General features: G+C 39.8%; 1 protein-coding gene, 1 non-coding gene and 1 pseudogene across 15 annotated transcripts in view; all 3 read right to left on the bottom strand.

The window, feature by feature from the left end:
- Window positions 1–2535: 2535 nt before the first annotated feature.
- Window positions 2536–5704, bottom strand: LOC114153277 (CAAX prenyl protease 2-like; annotated as a pseudogene).
- An 834-nt stretch (window positions 5705–6538) lies between these two features.
- trnae-cuc (transfer RNA glutamic acid (anticodon CUC)) lies at window positions 6539–6610 on the bottom strand. The gene has a single exon. It is a non-coding gene; the product is annotated as a tRNA-Glu (tRNA).
- Window positions 6611–7618: 1008 nt separating this feature from the next.
- The window catches only part of LOC114153279 (EH domain-binding protein 1-like), a 29998-nt gene continuing 21603 nt past the window's right edge, over window positions 7619–16013 (bottom strand). For 11 of the 14 annotated variants that reach the window (XM_028031690.1, XM_028031693.1, XM_028031692.1 and 8 more), the window contains 13 exons: window positions 12944–13603; window positions 12094–12313; window positions 11868–12016; window positions 11698–11746; window positions 11074–11398; window positions 10675–10739; window positions 10553–10595; window positions 10354–10403; window positions 9969–10089; window positions 9734–9833; window positions 9581–9654; window positions 8912–9026; window positions 7619–8571 (listed from right to left, as the gene is read on the bottom strand). In XM_028031690.1, coding sequence (XP_027887491.1) covers window positions 8481–8571; window positions 8912–9026; window positions 9581–9654; window positions 9734–9833; window positions 9969–10089; window positions 10354–10403; window positions 10553–10595; window positions 10675–10739; window positions 11074–11398; window positions 11698–11746; window positions 11868–12016; window positions 12094–12313; window positions 12944–13603 — 2062 coding nt within the window. In that variant the 3' untranslated portion in view covers window positions 7619–8480. The remainder of the gene's footprint in view (window positions 8572–8911; window positions 9027–9580; window positions 9655–9733; window positions 9834–9968; window positions 10090–10353; window positions 10404–10552; window positions 10596–10674; window positions 10740–11073; window positions 11399–11697; window positions 11747–11867; window positions 12017–12093; window positions 12314–12943; window positions 13604–16013) is intronic. The other 3 variants (XM_028031703.1, XM_028031697.1, XM_028031691.1) reach the window with 2 other exon arrangements.

Genomic DNA, 16013 nt, shown 5'->3' with positions numbered 1-16013 from the left:
TAAAAAAGAAGAAAAAATAAACATTTCGGTCTGTGCTCAGCCCAGCTCTCTTCACCCTGTTTACACACGACTGCGTGGCCATCCACCCCACCAACACAGTCGTGAAGTACGCGGACGACACAACAGTAGTGGGTCTCATTTCAGACAACAACGAGACCCACTACAGAGAGGAGATTCTGCAGCTCACTCAGTGGTGTTCAGCCAACAACTTGGTGCTGAACACAGGGAAGACCAAGGAGGTCATTGTGGATTACAGAAGGTCCAGGAGGACGGCTCACACTCCCCTTCTCATAGATGGAGAAGTGGTGGAACGTGTGGACAACATCAAGTTCCTGGGCCTCCACATCACTTCTGACTTCTCCTGGAACACAAACACCTCCCACCTGGTGAAGAAAGCACAACAAAGGCTCTTCTTCCTCAGGAAACTGAGACGGGCTGGACTTTCCTCACGGCTGCTCATGAACTTTTACAGGGCGACGATCGAGAGCATCCTCTGCCTCAACATGACTGTGTGGTATGGTAGCTGCACAGCATTGGAGAGGAAACAACTTACACGGGTGGTGAGAACAGCACAAGGCATTGTGGGATGCCCCCTCCCAGACCTGGACTCCATTTACACAGACCGGGTCAAGAAGAGAGCTGGATCCATAGCGATGGATTCCAGCCACCCGGGCCACAGACTGTTTGTGCCGCTGCCATCAGGCAAGCGGTTCAGGAATATACGGACTACAACAAATAGACTGAGAAACAGTTTCTTCCCCACAGCCGTCAGAGCCATTACTCCCTGCCGCCCCCCCCTCCCACACATATCATAACCTCGCAGTCACACATACATATCCCCCACCCCCACACAGCCATATTGTTCTGCACTTTGCACTGTCACATCATCTGTACTTTGCCATAATTGGACCTGCTGCTACTTCTTTGGTGTGGTTGAGTGCCTTTAGTTAATTTAGTTGTATATATGTTATTATTATTATTGTGTGTTTGCTTATTTATACTGTATATATTTGACCTTTTGCACGGGAGCTGCAATGGAAATTTCGTTGAATTCTGTTCAATGACAATAAATGCTATCTATCTATCTATCTATCTATCTATCTAACGCAAGCTCAAAGTCTCAATTTGAAGCATCAAAGTGTTTTGCTTGTGATTTGGAAAAGTTCAGGGGGTGAAAATACTTTAGCAGGGCAGTATATAAAACGAAAACATTTGTTAGAAAGGTAAGCTCTTATTGTTGCTGGTTTGTTTTTAGATTTGGTTATGACCCATGGGTTCATGAAAACTGTTCCATATTTGTAACCACCTTGTTTTGCTTGCAGCCTTGCAGACGTCAGATTAACGCATTCTTTAGAAAGCTGTTGAACCTCCCATGCACAGTTCATTCTGTAAACATGAACCCCACACATCCCAGACACATCCAAGTACAACTGGCCTCAAATGAGACACACATAAATAAATAATTACCGAGCTGTTTAGCCTTTGTTCATTCTTAGCCTACGTGCCTTCTGTGGGCCTGAAACCAAGCTCAAATTGAAGACTGAGAACTGGGCACACCGTTTTGAGATTAGTTTGTTCTCAGTATGTCTTTAGTCGTGAAAAAAAACAAACCTATTTTCTGATCTTGTTTAACCTCCTCAACCTGAAACATTATGTAATGCAACAGTCAGCTACAAAAATTGGGATTAGGTGAAGGTGAAATTAAAACTTATAAAATGCTTTTTTAATGGGGTGAAATGGTGAAAGGAACAACACTACTTTTAAGTTTAGAGAAGGACAAATGCTTCTAAAAAAACAAGCCATTAGTCTGATCTTCTTGCGGTGACTTAGCATTTTTGACCACAGTTGGAGATAAATTGATCAATTTTCAGCTTTTTTGACAGTAATGTGATGTCTGTCAAGAAAATGTCAACATTTTCTGTCAATACCAAGAATGATCTCATCAGCTAACACTGAGCTTCTAACACTGCATTCTCTGTAACCATAACTAGATTTTTGTTTTTACTTCTCTTATGAACATCTGGCTCCAAGCAGTAAATGAACCATGTGAATGGGAATGCATCCTTCATGCAGCTTTACGTTTTAGTAACAGCTGTGTCAAGAAAAAGATGCAGTCCCAATGTTAACAGGATGCATTTGAGAAAATCCACAATCCAAACTTGTTTTGTGAACTGAACTGCACCATGAAGCAAACTACTGAGCAAACTGTTAAACATTATTAGTAAATTTGTGTTGATAATGAGTACATTCACATTTCTGACTTCACTGGTGTTTTCCTCTTTCATTTGTCATTCAGACTTTAAAAAGAAGGTCAAGTGAAATTGAATATTGTAAAATGAGCACCAGAGTTTACAGCTACAAACTGTAAAAAAAAAAAAAAAAAGACAAGAAATAAAACGCATCTGGAATCAGTGTGGAGAACAGGAAAGACATACATGTGAATTTATTATGTTTGCCCAATTTTACGTCGCAAAGTTTTTATTACTTATAAACCTACCTCATAAATCTGGAGCTTCAACACAACCTTCACCTCCCAGACATTTCAACATACCCTGCATGACCTTTCCCTTTTCCTCTGCTCTGCTACTCCAAATTTTCAATTTCCCCAGGGAAGAACAATTTTTATCCCTGCGCTCCCTCACTCCACCTTTTCTTTTTGTGTCTCCTCATCTGCTGGCGTTGCTCTTATTGCTCCTGGCTGAAGCCACTTATTTTCCACTCTTCTCTGTTTAAGTCTTCCTCTGGCATTCATTGCCTTGTCCGATTTAAAAACATGATTTTAAATAGCTGTCTCTCTCCAATTGGGTTCGGTTGGTGTATTTATTGGCAGCGATGTCTGCATGTTTTGCCTGCCTCCGCGTCTTTCTTTGTGATCATGTCCTCTATTGCCTGCTTTTTTTTCCTTCTTCACCACCATATTTCATCTGGTTTTCTATGCTTGCACTCATGTACACTTCTGCTACTTTGTTGTAGCCAGGGAGTTTTGTGCTGGTGTTAAGTTTCATACAGTAGGAAATATTTTTGAACCATGCAGGAAATGTCTGAAGCACTGGGATCTTTCCCCTGCCTTGTCCACCCGCAAAAATCATGCACACACTTCAGAAAAGTCCCAGTCATGACTGAAAAAAATAATACTAAAGTTAAAATCTGTCTCAAGATTTTATTTTTCATGACTTTCTTGAGTATTTGACATTTTCTCAATCAACATTCCAACGCTTGAGAGGCGGCGAGGCTGCATACAGGTCTGGCTCCATAGAGGAAGGGGTCTGTGAAGGGGAAGAGCATCACCAGAAAACAGCAGGACTCCAGTCAGATAGCAGATCAGCACGGCTGAACGCTGAGGGCTGCTCAGAGCAGAACCAATGTCAGGGAGACCCTGGCTGTTGCAGAATGAATGGCACAAAACTGGACCCACAATATGACCTTTAGAAGAACAGACCACAAGATGTGAAACTACCGTATGTACACGAGATGGCGCTTTTAGAGGATGAATGTGTATTTTTGCCTCTCACCAGTTCTCAGGAAAATAAAAGCAGCAAAGACACCAAACACAGTTGTGTACAAAAACTGAATCCCTGTAAAGGAAAACTACAATGAATAATCAACAAACTGTAAAAGTATTCATACTCTTTGACTGTTGTCACAAAAACATTGTTTAAAATGTTATGGCAGACAACACACAGTCATACTTATTGCAAAGTGAAAGTAAAATTCAGCTTTTTCTTCTAGTAAAAAAACTGGAAGGTAGTGTTTGCATTCAATTTCAACCCCATCTCTCCCATGTCCTTACTGCAATATTTTTAACCTTGTCACAAAAAGCTATTTTTGGTGGAAAACTAACATTGCACCACCCACACTGTAAAACATGGTGGTGGCAGTATGATGCTGTGGGGATATTTTCTTCAGCAGAGACAGGAAAACTGCATAAGCTGATTTGAAGTTGGATAATTCAAACAATCCAAGAGTGGATAAAGCGTTGCTCTGTCACAACAATCCAAAACATAAAGCCAGGGTAACAGTGGTGTGGTTAAGATTAAATCATTTTCATGTGTTAGAATAGCTCAGTTAAAGTCCACATCTAAATCCAATCAGGAATTCTAGGTAGAATTTAAAAATGTATGTTTGCAGACGGTATTCAACCAGTTTTAAAGAGTTTGAGTTGTTTTACTGAAACAAAAGAAAAGCAAAGTAGTCTAGGTGTGAGAGGTACCGTAGATTTGGAAAGTATATAGAATATGTAAATGTAAAGGATATGAACACACCACACTTTTGAGATTTTCATGTGTAGAAGAAAAATAAATCAAAACCGTAAATCATTTTCCTTCCTCTTTAAAAATAGTAGCCGAGTTGCTTTGTGCAAGTGTGACACAAAATTCCACCAAAATACATCATCGTTGTTTTACTATCTCTGTTGCCTCTCATTTATGCAACTGTTGGTATTGTGCAATAACATAGTTTATCAGACTGTAATTTATAAATGTTTTCTTAGGTGTAATACTACTTTATTTTTCATATACAGTGCATAGGTAGCATTTAGATTCTTCATAATTTTAGATTGATTTTCACTGGGATTTGATTTATTGTTATATGTACAGTATGATCAAACACACATCAGTCGCCTCCCACATGTAGTTTATTTGAGAATAAGCTCACCTGCCCCCAGAAAGATGGCTCTCACATTGTCCTTTCCCAGCTGAAGCTGCTCTATGATGTGGTGAAGATGGGCTAGAACGACAGTAAAATTGAAATAAAGTTTGCAAACATTAAAACAGGAGCAGCAAAACTCCTGCAGGTCAACTGGTGCATTTTGTCGTGCTTTAGTAGAGTATGATGTCATTGTGGCGCCAAAGTTTCCTGTCATACCAACACCAAAGAACAGAGGAGCAATGAAGATAACAGCTGTGGCTCCAGTGCAAGGCACCAACATAGGCAGCATGGCCCCTCTGAACACCAGCTCCTCCATCACTGGCGCCACCACCTGGTTCCTGAGCCACGCTGCGTCTTGGACGCACATCCTCCAACTCTGCACATCTGGGAAAATACATTAGTCAGGAGATTGTGATCACCTTTAATGCAAAGGCGGCACACATGTCAAACTTTTTGCATCAGATTTCTCTAACAGAACCTTATAAATACCCAGAGCAGAGTGAAGTTCCCCAGAGAACCCGTCAGGATTGTCCAAAGCAGACTGAACCAGGGGCCCCAGATAAAAAAAACTATTAAACAGAGTGAATATAGATGTTTATAACATGCACAGGCAATAAATAACAACAAGATCAAAAGTATGAGGGGAAAAAATGGCACACATTTTAGTATGTAGTTTAAACACTGAAGGGAGCTCAAATAAAAATATAAAGTTACAGTCACCTGTTAAAGAGTTAAATTAAATAAAACATCTAAAATGTCTAATCTGCCTCAATAAAGCATAAAGTAAATCTAAAAAAACAAACCCTTTGAAATCTGTGTGAGCAGATGCTGGAAAACACGTTCAAAATGACTTTTTAAACACTTTTGACAACTTGAAGGCAATAAATAAATAAATAAAAATTCCATTCCTCTTATTTGATTGTGTGTGGTAAAGAGTTCAGTTCAGTTTCAGTTTAAGAAGTAATTTCATTTTGTTTCAGTTTTAGAATTTAAGTCAGAAAGAATAAAATAATTACAAAAACAATTGTTACAAAACTTTTTCCTTTAAAGTGTTCATGTTATACCTTATTGGCTTACCGTAATCAATAGCAAAGGCAGAACAGATGCAGGAATGAAACCTTTCAAACGAACTCCCATCAGCTCCCACAAGGACTCTTCAACCTGGAGACCCAGGATGCACTTTATTTATTAAACAAAGTTATTTCAACAGAAGATCTCATCACCTGAGTATTGTGGGTAGTGATGATTAGTAGCTGGAAAGCAAAGCACGTAGGAATCACAATGAAAATCAATTGCCTGTAGAGCTTTCAAACCCCAGAATATCAAAAGGTAGAGGAAAGTGTACTCACTGTGATATCAGCCCAGTGCATCCATAGCTTCACAAACGAAGGAGACACTGCAGACACCAGAGCTACACTGACAGAGCGACGCTTTATCACTCTTGGATGGTCCCTTTAAGACACACACTTTCATTAACAGGCTACTTGAACAACACTGACTGCAAAGCTGATGATGAGTTGCATACCTTGGTAAGGTACTCCAGCAGACATATAAGCTACCCACATAGAGAAAAGCCAGCAGAAGGCAACTCATTACACTCACCCAACAGATTGTGTACTGGTCCAGCCTAATACAGCTATGTCCTAGCTCTTGCATGACAGAACAGGAGATCTGCAAACTGCAGAGCTTCAAGTGGTTCCACAGCAGAGGGATGAATAAAGTAGCACAGGGTCAACATGCTCGAATTTATAAGCTTGATCCTTTATGTCAGATTAGATTAGTAGATCCCAGTGCAGAGAAGCTGATTAACTAAAGCGCAACAGAAAGACATAGATAAAACATAATCGCACCGTATCATGTAATCTTTCATAAAGTATCGAAAAAGAAACTGTTCCCTGACCGGGAATCGAACCCGGGCCGCGGCGGTGAGAGCGCCGAATCCTAACCACTAGACCACCAGGGAAGTTGCTCGAATTGAGACCGCTGTCCTACAAATCCAAAATACTCCCATATGCGTGTCAGTTTGAAGTTAGTATGTGGACATACGTACGTACTTCATAGTAAACCTGCTCCTCTAGTAATAGTTCGGACATGAAGTGTAAAAAGCTCCAAAAGCTAAATAACCAGTCCAGCACTCATGAGCCTCTCAACAACCCGCCCAGGCATCAGTGGTAACGGTAGCCTGTTCTTACAGTTTCTTCACTAAGTGTCACTAAACTTATTGTCCTAAATATACACAATGCTTTACTAAATATTTACAAAGACCTTCAATGTATTATCATACCAGTCAAGGGAAATGTCGCCGTCTGATGTATTGTGGTGGTTTTACGGGATATTTATGGAAAATAATAGAACAGGACTACAGCGCGAAAATGAGGTAGAAAACGGTAGTTTCCCGGCCAAAACGGGAGACTTGACAGGTATTACTTTAGTATTTTCTGTAGTAAAGCAAAGCAACGCATGACTGACATGACGCCGGCTCCAATGAGGAAGTAATAAACAGTGTTATTATGTCTGAGGTAGTGGAACTCAATGCATTACCCTGAGTCATTTTCCCCTAATCAGCCAACAATGAGGCAAAGAAGACGGGCAAGAAAATTCTCCAAAGATTTGTGGGACACATCGGAGAAATCAACGTTAAAGCCCAAGTTTTATAGAAGGAGCAATTTTCAAATTCTGACAGATTTTAAAGTCGATTCATTCCTGAATAATGGAACATTTTCTAAGACACTAATATCTTTTTGTAAGTAAATAATTCCATTGCATGCCTTTAATGCTTCATATTTCCCTAAATGAGATGGTTTGCACAAAGTTGAACATATTACAGTAATGTGAACTTCCTGTAGGCCAATTTTATTCATATTCTCCATTTCTACAATCTGTGCTTTGTTTACATTGATTTAGTTTGTAATACATTTACATCTGAAGTATTGTGCTGTCCCCCACAAAAAAAGACTTCACACATCTCTAGCCATTTTTCTTAAACTTTATTTTATTTGTCATTCATGAATAAAACAGTTATAAATATCGAAATCAACATTTGAATGATAGGTACCATTTTAACTGCACACATCAAAAACCATGCACGCATTCATCAAACTATGCAGAAATACCAAAACTTAACTTACGCGGTCAAGAAGATTGGAACATCCAAAGAAGCTGCAGATGACTTATATCACCAGGGTCCGACATTAAAAGAAACGTTTTAAGATGTGTTACCACTTTGAGCGTCAATAACCATTCTGCACTGAAAACCTTGTGGAATTGAGTCCAGCTCAAATAATCACAAAATATACTAATTCTGAAATGCTTTGACATGCTTACATTTTTATTTTTTGAAACTATCAGAAAAGATAAAAGTGTCACCTGCAACAGAACATATTTCTTTGCATACTCAAATCCTGAGCAGATAAATTCTCGTAAAGGCTGGTGCATTTTGGCCTACAAATCGAAAAGTTTCTATTAAGGCACAGGAGACACACAACATAAAATAAGCAGAGGACCAGCTGGTGTGTGAATACTGAGCAATGTCCAAAAAATGTACACAACACATGGAAAACATCAGAAGTGCAATAAATGTATGAGAAAATGACACACGTCTTAAATAAATTAAAAAAAACTAATTAAAGAAAACCAACATAATACTACTAAAACACACACCTTACATTCAGACAACAATTTCCAGCTTCAGACTTAGAGAACATTTCTAGGAGAGAAAAGGCAGATGAAATCCTACAGATATCTTTGAAGTTTCGTTTTTTTCTTAACATTCAAGGAAAACACTTTTTGAGACTTTGGGATTCAATGACAACTGCAGTTTGTGCTTGTCCTTTTCACTGTAACACACATTTGTTGTCCTTATTGCTGAATTTCCTCCTCCTCATCTCCAAACCTCGCTCCAGCCGCTCGTCCTCCTCCTGAGCACTGCAAACACAAAAACATCAGTTCAGGACAAACAATTTCTCAATAATCAGGGTTAAAACCATAGAGAGGACTGAGCTACAAAAAAGGAATAGCTCTCTGGGTAACAATGTGTAAAAGGCCTCCGAGTAAATTGATTATTTAATAAATAAGTATGTAAAGAAAAAAAAACTTTTCAAAGTTCATTTTTAGAGAACTACAGAAAGCAAAACAGTCTTAGGATCAGTCTCCAAAAAAGCCAATTCCTTTTGTAAACTTATTTAATTAAACTGCGGTCAATAATTGTGTAGAACGCTGCATGTTTGTTTGACTTTTTCTGGCCGTACTGAAAGCATCCACTCACCGTTTCTCTTTGTCGTCAATGTCTCTGATGATCTCATCCCGCTGGTTAACCAGTGACACCAGCTCCTGGAGGAGCAGCTGCTCCCTCTGCTGCTGAGTGGCTGTCTTCTGCCAGTCTGTGAAACATACAGCAAAATGCCAAATGGTACTTCTTTATTAATGTTTTAGATATTTGTAACACAAGTTTAAGTCTGACAATTACTTTTACATGCTTTTCTCTTTGAGTTAATATGCCAAAGAAGTTTCTTTCTGCAAGTTAAAAACTGAAATATGAACCATCTCCCACAGCATTTCTGACAATAATAACTTAAAGAACCATTTTCTTACATTTTTAATTTAAAACATTTATTCAGTTGCCCTGCAGATCATAGTTAGTAGGTAGAAAGTCACACAAACTTTAGTAAATGCAGTGTTGGTGACTACAGGAGTTATGAGACACTTTTAAAGCAGAGATTGAAAACACTGTGGATTACGTTTCACCAATAATTTCACAAGACATTAGTTTAGAATGTTCACCAATCAAAATTTAGTTAAAATTACAAATATAAGTTATGAATAACGTATTCTAAATGTGCACACGTGTATTTAATCTTCTGTTTACCCTGAACTCTGTTTTCGATGACTAAGACACAGATCCACAGATATAATAAAACTTAAACCAAACACTGACCTTCTATAGCCATCATAACTCGTAGTTCTCTGGTGAGAAGCTCGAATCTCCTCTCCAGATCCTGCTCCTCTTGTCTGCAGAGCAGTCAGAAATTAGAGAAATCGAATAAAATCACTGTTTACGATATAAAACGTGTATTTTCAGTTCGCTTACAATAGCTCCAGGTTATCCTGTCGGCGTATCAGAGCGTTCTTCTTGTTGACCAAAGTGAACCATTCCTGGATCAGTCTCTCCTCTTCATCACGATCACTCCCTGCAAACAGAAGAGAACAATTTGTATATTCATGTAAGAGTTCTGGAAAATAAAATCTTTCCCTGCATTGTGAAAAACAGAACATTGAACACTCCCACCTCTCTTGGACAGATTTAAAAAATAAAATAAACCAACCTGTTTCCATGAGGCTTCGCAATCGTCTCTCCACGACTGCTGCTCTGCTGTCGATGTGTTTCTGCTCTGTCTCCAGTGCCGCCAGTTCGCTCAAGACGTACTGACTGGTGTCCTGCAGGTGCTGACCACAAGTCCCATCACACACATACATTTGCATGCATGTACACAACATGCAAACACACACAAATACAAATAAACATAAAAATGAAAATGGCCCAGCAGCCATGAGGAGAGGAGAAGAAGGGGAAGAAAAGTGAAGACAAGAAAAGGACAGTCACAGATTAGAGGAAAGTCAGTCACTGGAGAAAACAAACTGAATTTAATCTGCAGTGGAGAGATTTATTGTGATTGTGTATAGTGTATAGGGCTGTAACACAAAACTGACCATAGTTTCTTCTTGTTTAGGAGGCTGGATGTCAACTGCACTCTGCAGCTCTGCAAACACAGAAAAACACGGAAGGCAGATTAAAGCTTGAGCAGCAAAGAAAAAAATAATCCAGTCAAAAGTGGAAAAAAAATATCCCACTATATTTTATCCCACAGTATTTTAGGTGCTAGCAAGACTCAGTCCAGATAATACCTACCTGAGTTATTAGCATTTTCAGTAAGAGATGAAGCATCTTCATCCTGCAAATGCAAAATATAATACACTAATAAACATCAAATATTGTTTGAAGAGTTTTCATTTGATGACAAGAAGTATAACCTGTTCAGATTTGGCAGCTTTGGTAATCGATCTTGGGGGTGGGACTGGGATTCTTGTTTCTTCCACTACAAAAAGATTATGAAAGCAATAAGATGTCTGATTCCTCGTCAAGACCAGGCATTCATACTTTTTAGTCCTTTCCATAAACTTTGACAAAGTTTTTGAGATTCCAAGTTACACATGTTTAGATTTCAGTTTCGAAAGATATAAGAAATTAACTAATAAATCTTATGCAATAGGAAACACACCAAGAGGCTTATTTCCAAATTACTCAGTAAAAATTAAAGGAGCTGATAAAAACAGAAAGAAAACAAGGCACCAGCCATCCCTGTTTTGAAGTTAGGAGGCTTAAACAAGCAAAAAAGAATAAGCAAAAGCTTGACAAAATGAGAAATTTACCTTTAATAGTCCTTTTGATTCTGGGTGGTGGCACCACCAAGGCACTGCTTCCTCCTTCCTCTAGACTCACACCTTCGTTCAGCCTGGCCATGCAGAAGGCGGCGGCGTCAACGTTGGTGGGAGCGGGACCAGAAGGAGCGAGCCCGTAACTGGACTGACTGCTGTTGTGCTCGATCTGCAGTACGCTCAGCTCCTGGTTGGTGAAATGTGAGCGGATTTGGCTGAGGTACGTCATAACGATGAGCCGGTCCGGGACGGACAGCAGAACCATGTCGGACGGTTCCAGCAGACGAGAGATCCCCAGCGCCTCAAAGCAGTCGAATGCCTGAGATTAAATAATGGATAAAATGCGCAACGTAACTGTCATTAACAATAATCAAAATAAAAAAGCTCTGCACATATTGTAAAATTTTGTCTTGAACTTTATACATTTTGTCATGTTATGAACTAATGTGCATTTTATTGCACATTCATCTTATAGACGTAAAAATCAGACAGATGTATTTATCTTCAGTTCAATTTCAATCATAGTTTTAAATTTCCTTTGCTTTAGAGCAGATTCAAAAACTAACACACTAAGTGCAGTGGTTGCACAGAGGACCAAACAATCCACGCCATTCTCACCTTCTTGTTATTTAACTTGATGTCATGAGGAACCAAGCACTCAAAATCTCTGATGGGGAAAAAGCAGAAGCACAATAACATTTATTTAAGACAGATGAAAGCCATTTAAACCGTGAACTGTGCATTCAAAGAAGATATTTAGCAAGAGTGATAGTGTAGAAATGCTTTACATTTTGTCTGGATGAAAGTGGTGCAGTATGGCACAGAAGGCCAGGCCGTTTCTCCAGGACGTGCTGAAGTTTGTGACCTTTACACCCTCGTAGTTGTTGGTGATGCTCTGACACCACTGGAGCAATGACTGACTAGAGTTCACAAGGTCCTGGAGGAAAAGCAGAATAAAAACAATTCAGTTTTAGTTATGGGATTATAAAATCTCCTTTGACTGTCTCCAATTACCTCAGTGTCATCCTTCCCATTGACCTCCTCTGTGACCACTTCAAATGGATCACTGGTCCTGAGTTCGGGGGTTTCTTCCTCTGGTAATGTCGGAAGCCGAGAATTCTTGATCTCACACTGAAGTGAGGAGACGATGGTATGTGTACTGGAGGTGTCTTTGGAATGAAATGATTGTTTCACCGGTCCACCATCAGGTACATCTGTTGTTTTGTGCTTTGACCTAGAAGGCAACAAGGCAGAAGACAGATGATGAATAGATGGGACAGAGAGCTGAACCCCCCCAACAAAACAGGAGAATCCATCCACTGTAAGGAGATACAAGAGATACAAGCAAAAGACATGCAGTTATGCCATGATGAAAAAGCTGAACAAGCTGATGAAGACAAATGAAGAATGGTGGGAGTCTTAGACAACGTGAGGTAACATTCATATAGTATTCTGAATTTTTTTTGACTTGGCATTACAGTTGCCTAAAGCCAGATATACACTATGAAATAAATAAACAAATACATGAAAATGTGAAAAAAATGTTTTTTAAGTACACTGCATAAAGAAAATGTTTTTCAGTCAAAAAAAGTTACCAATCTGCACAAAACAATAAAGCATAAAAACAGGAATATACCAAGTTATTTTCACAAGTCAAAAGACAAAAATAAAATGTCTACTATTTTCTTTCCTTAATTTTAGGACAGTAAAACAATTAATCTGTGGTACTGACATGACTACAGTTAAAGTGAATTGTTGCAATGTGCTACAAATAGATACACTGGAAGACAACAAAAGTCTCTCTAATCATCAACTCCATATAACAGAGATGATTTCAGAGAGCAGCGCAGGGTTACAGACTTACGCTTCTTCCTCTACAAGTGGCTCTTCCGTGTCATTTAGTCTTATTTCCTTCAGATCATTGGAGCAGGAAGTGATCGAGAGCTGACTGTGAGCAGTGATGTCAGTGGGGGGGTTTGAAGGGGCTATTTTCTCCACAACATCGCTGTCAATATCACCAGGAGTGGGAATGAGTCTTTTCATGGCTCGAGGCCCACTGACCGGAGATGTGTCGCCTGACATCTGTCGAATCTTAGCCAGTAAAAGTCTTTCCTCCTCTTGGAGCTGCTGCTCTTTGGAGAGATTGTTGGCTGACCTGGGCATCTTCTGGTCATCTTCAGACTTCAATTCAGGACTCACATGTAAATTCACAGGCATTTTTGTCTCATTCACCTTGCTGATGCTTACGCCACTGGGCGGTTTAGATACCACCAAAAGTTGAACAAATTCTGTTACATTTACATCAGAATCAGTTTTAGTACGTACTCCATCACTCCTTTCTTTCACTGATTGTTGGTCTGAAATTTGTTCTGTTGTTTCCTTCATGTGAGACATAAAATGTTGGCCAGGAGGCTGACTGTGAGGTTTATTTTGTTGTTTCACATCAAAGCTAATTCTAGAAGCTTGTTCAGTGGAGGGGGCTGATGCAGGCTTCAGGGCCACAGCGGGAGGCGGGTGGCCTGGGCTAAAGATAAAAAAGGGAGAATTCAAAGCTAAATTTACCGCCTGTGCCAGGTATGACTAACATAGCAAGCATTAATAGCATGCTTCGCCATATCCAAACAGCAGAAGAGATGTCACTTTGATGCTCCCAAGTGAAAAAGCACAAAACTTAAGAATCTTTCAAATAGCTTTTGCTATTTAACCCAGAAGTTGTTATTTTAAAATGATCTTCAATGCTCCCAGAACATTAGTGGACCAACGACATCCTTATAAAAATGCCAGCGTTTTGCTAATCTGCAGCATCAGTGACTAAAACCATGCTAATCCACCTATTTAGCCATGCAAGGCTTAAACAATAAATGCACCTCACAACATTTAAACCGACCATCAATAACAAAAATATGTAATTAATATTATATCAGCCTGTTTTATTAGCCTGTTTTGATGATGGAATCTAGCATCCTAACGTCTGGACAACAATGTAGTGGTAGTGCTGTGAAATTCATATATTCTACATGATGCTGTGGTGGATAAACATCCCGCAACACTGGATTGTGCTGCAGACTGTTATCATTAGCATGTAGCCTAATGGACAGGGATTGCTAACCATGGAGTCTGCTTTGGTGATGTGTGCTGATCTCTTCCAAACCCTACGATATCCTCTATACAAGAGAAGCACAAATTTTGTTTTATAATGGATGTATATGAGATGATAATAAATTATTTATCAAGATTACATCTTTAGAACGCACGTAGACACCATTCTGTCATAAGACAAACTAACAGAGAACACCCAAATCCTCAGTATCCAAAGAATACAAGTTAGTAAATGTTCTGGATGGACTGTGTTACGAGAAAACATCCACAAATGCTTCAAACAGACTTCTCTCTGAACAACAGCAGGCAACAAGGAGATCTTTATGACAATAGCCAAGTTACTCACCCATTTCTGTTAGTATGTCTCCCTCCCTCACCCCTCACTCACCCTGCTTCTCCTTCCATATACAGCTCAGCCAGCCAGACGGAGCCCAGATCTTCCTGTCCCCTTTCATACTCTACTTCCTCCTCCTCCTCTTCTCGCAGCCACACTGGGATGGCATTGTGTTTAGGTTTGGATGCACCCTGCTTGACTGCTCTCAGACTGGAACTGTGCTGTGCCTTTACATCAGTGCTCACAGAGTCTTTGGTTTTATTATCAATCGCCCTATATGTACTTGCAGAAACAGGGATGACTTTGCTGGCTGGTTTGTGGTCAGATTTGTGCTTCTCGTTGCTTCCTTGTAGTCTCTCGTCATATGCGATATCATCCAGCTCTGCCTCCTTCAGAGGCGCCCAAGTGTTTGACGAATTTTTGTTTCCTTTTTCTTGGTTCTGAACAAATAAAATACCAGCAGGAGTTTTCACCTCTCTATTCTCCCATCCCTTCATGAGTTTTTCCATCTCTGCATTTTCTTCCTTATGTATTTCCTCATTTGTCTCATCAGCAAGTTTCCTCTGTTGCCCGAAAAAAATGGTCTCCTTGTCTTCCTTCCCTTTTTCAATTCTAATTCTTTCATTTTCCAACTTTTTTCTGTTTTTCTTCTCTGCCTCTTCCCTTATCCGTTCCCTTTCTAACTTTTCTCTCTCCAGTATTTGACTTTGTATCTTCTCCATCTCTTCTCTCCTTATTCTTTCAATTTCTTTCCTCTCTGCCTCTTCTGTCCTTAGTCTCTCCCTCTTCTTTTTCTCCACCCTTTCTCTCTCTAGTCTTTCCTTTTCTTTCTTCTCCACCTCTTCTCTTTCTAGTCTTTGTCTTTCTTGCTCTTCTCTTTGTAGTCTTTCCTTTTCTATCTTCTCCATCTCTTCTCTTCTTTTTCTTTCCCTTTCTTTTCTATCTGCCCTTTCTCTCTCTAGTTTTTCCATTTCTTTCTTCTCTACTTCTTCTTTGTATAATCTTTCGATTTCTGTCTTCTCTGCCTCTTCTCTCTTTAGCCTTTCTTTGTCCTCCATCTCTAATCTTTTCAGTCTCTCCTTTTTCTTCTTCTCTTCTTCACGTCTCTTTAATCTTTCCTTTTCACTCCTGTCTGTCTCTTCTCTCTTAAGTCTTTCTTTTTCTTGCCTTTCAGCTTCTTCCTCCTCTTCTTTCTCCCTTTCAGCCTTTCTACGGTTTTCCATTTCCTCTCTCTCTCGTCTCTCCATCTCCAGTTCTCTGTGTTTCTCTTGCTCGCTGGCTGCCAGTCGCAGACTTGCCACCAGGCCCAGTCCGTGCATCATGTTTTCTGCTCCCTGAGCTGATTCAGCCTTGGGAATCTCGTCTTCAACCATCATCTGACTTTCTGCTGAGTCAGAGAAAGCCGCAGGAGGTAAAATGTCCACACCAGCAGAGCTTGGTGGCTCTTTATCTGACTCTGCGGTGCACCGGACTGCTGCATCTTCTTTTTGAAAACATGACT

This window comes from Xiphophorus couchianus, chromosome 11, assembly GCF_001444195.1.
Source record: "Xiphophorus couchianus chromosome 11, X_couchianus-1.0, whole genome shotgun sequence".
Taxonomy (NCBI): Eukaryota; Metazoa; Chordata; class Actinopteri; order Cyprinodontiformes; family Poeciliidae; genus Xiphophorus; species Xiphophorus couchianus.
This window is presented reverse-complemented; position numbering and strand designations above follow the sequence as displayed.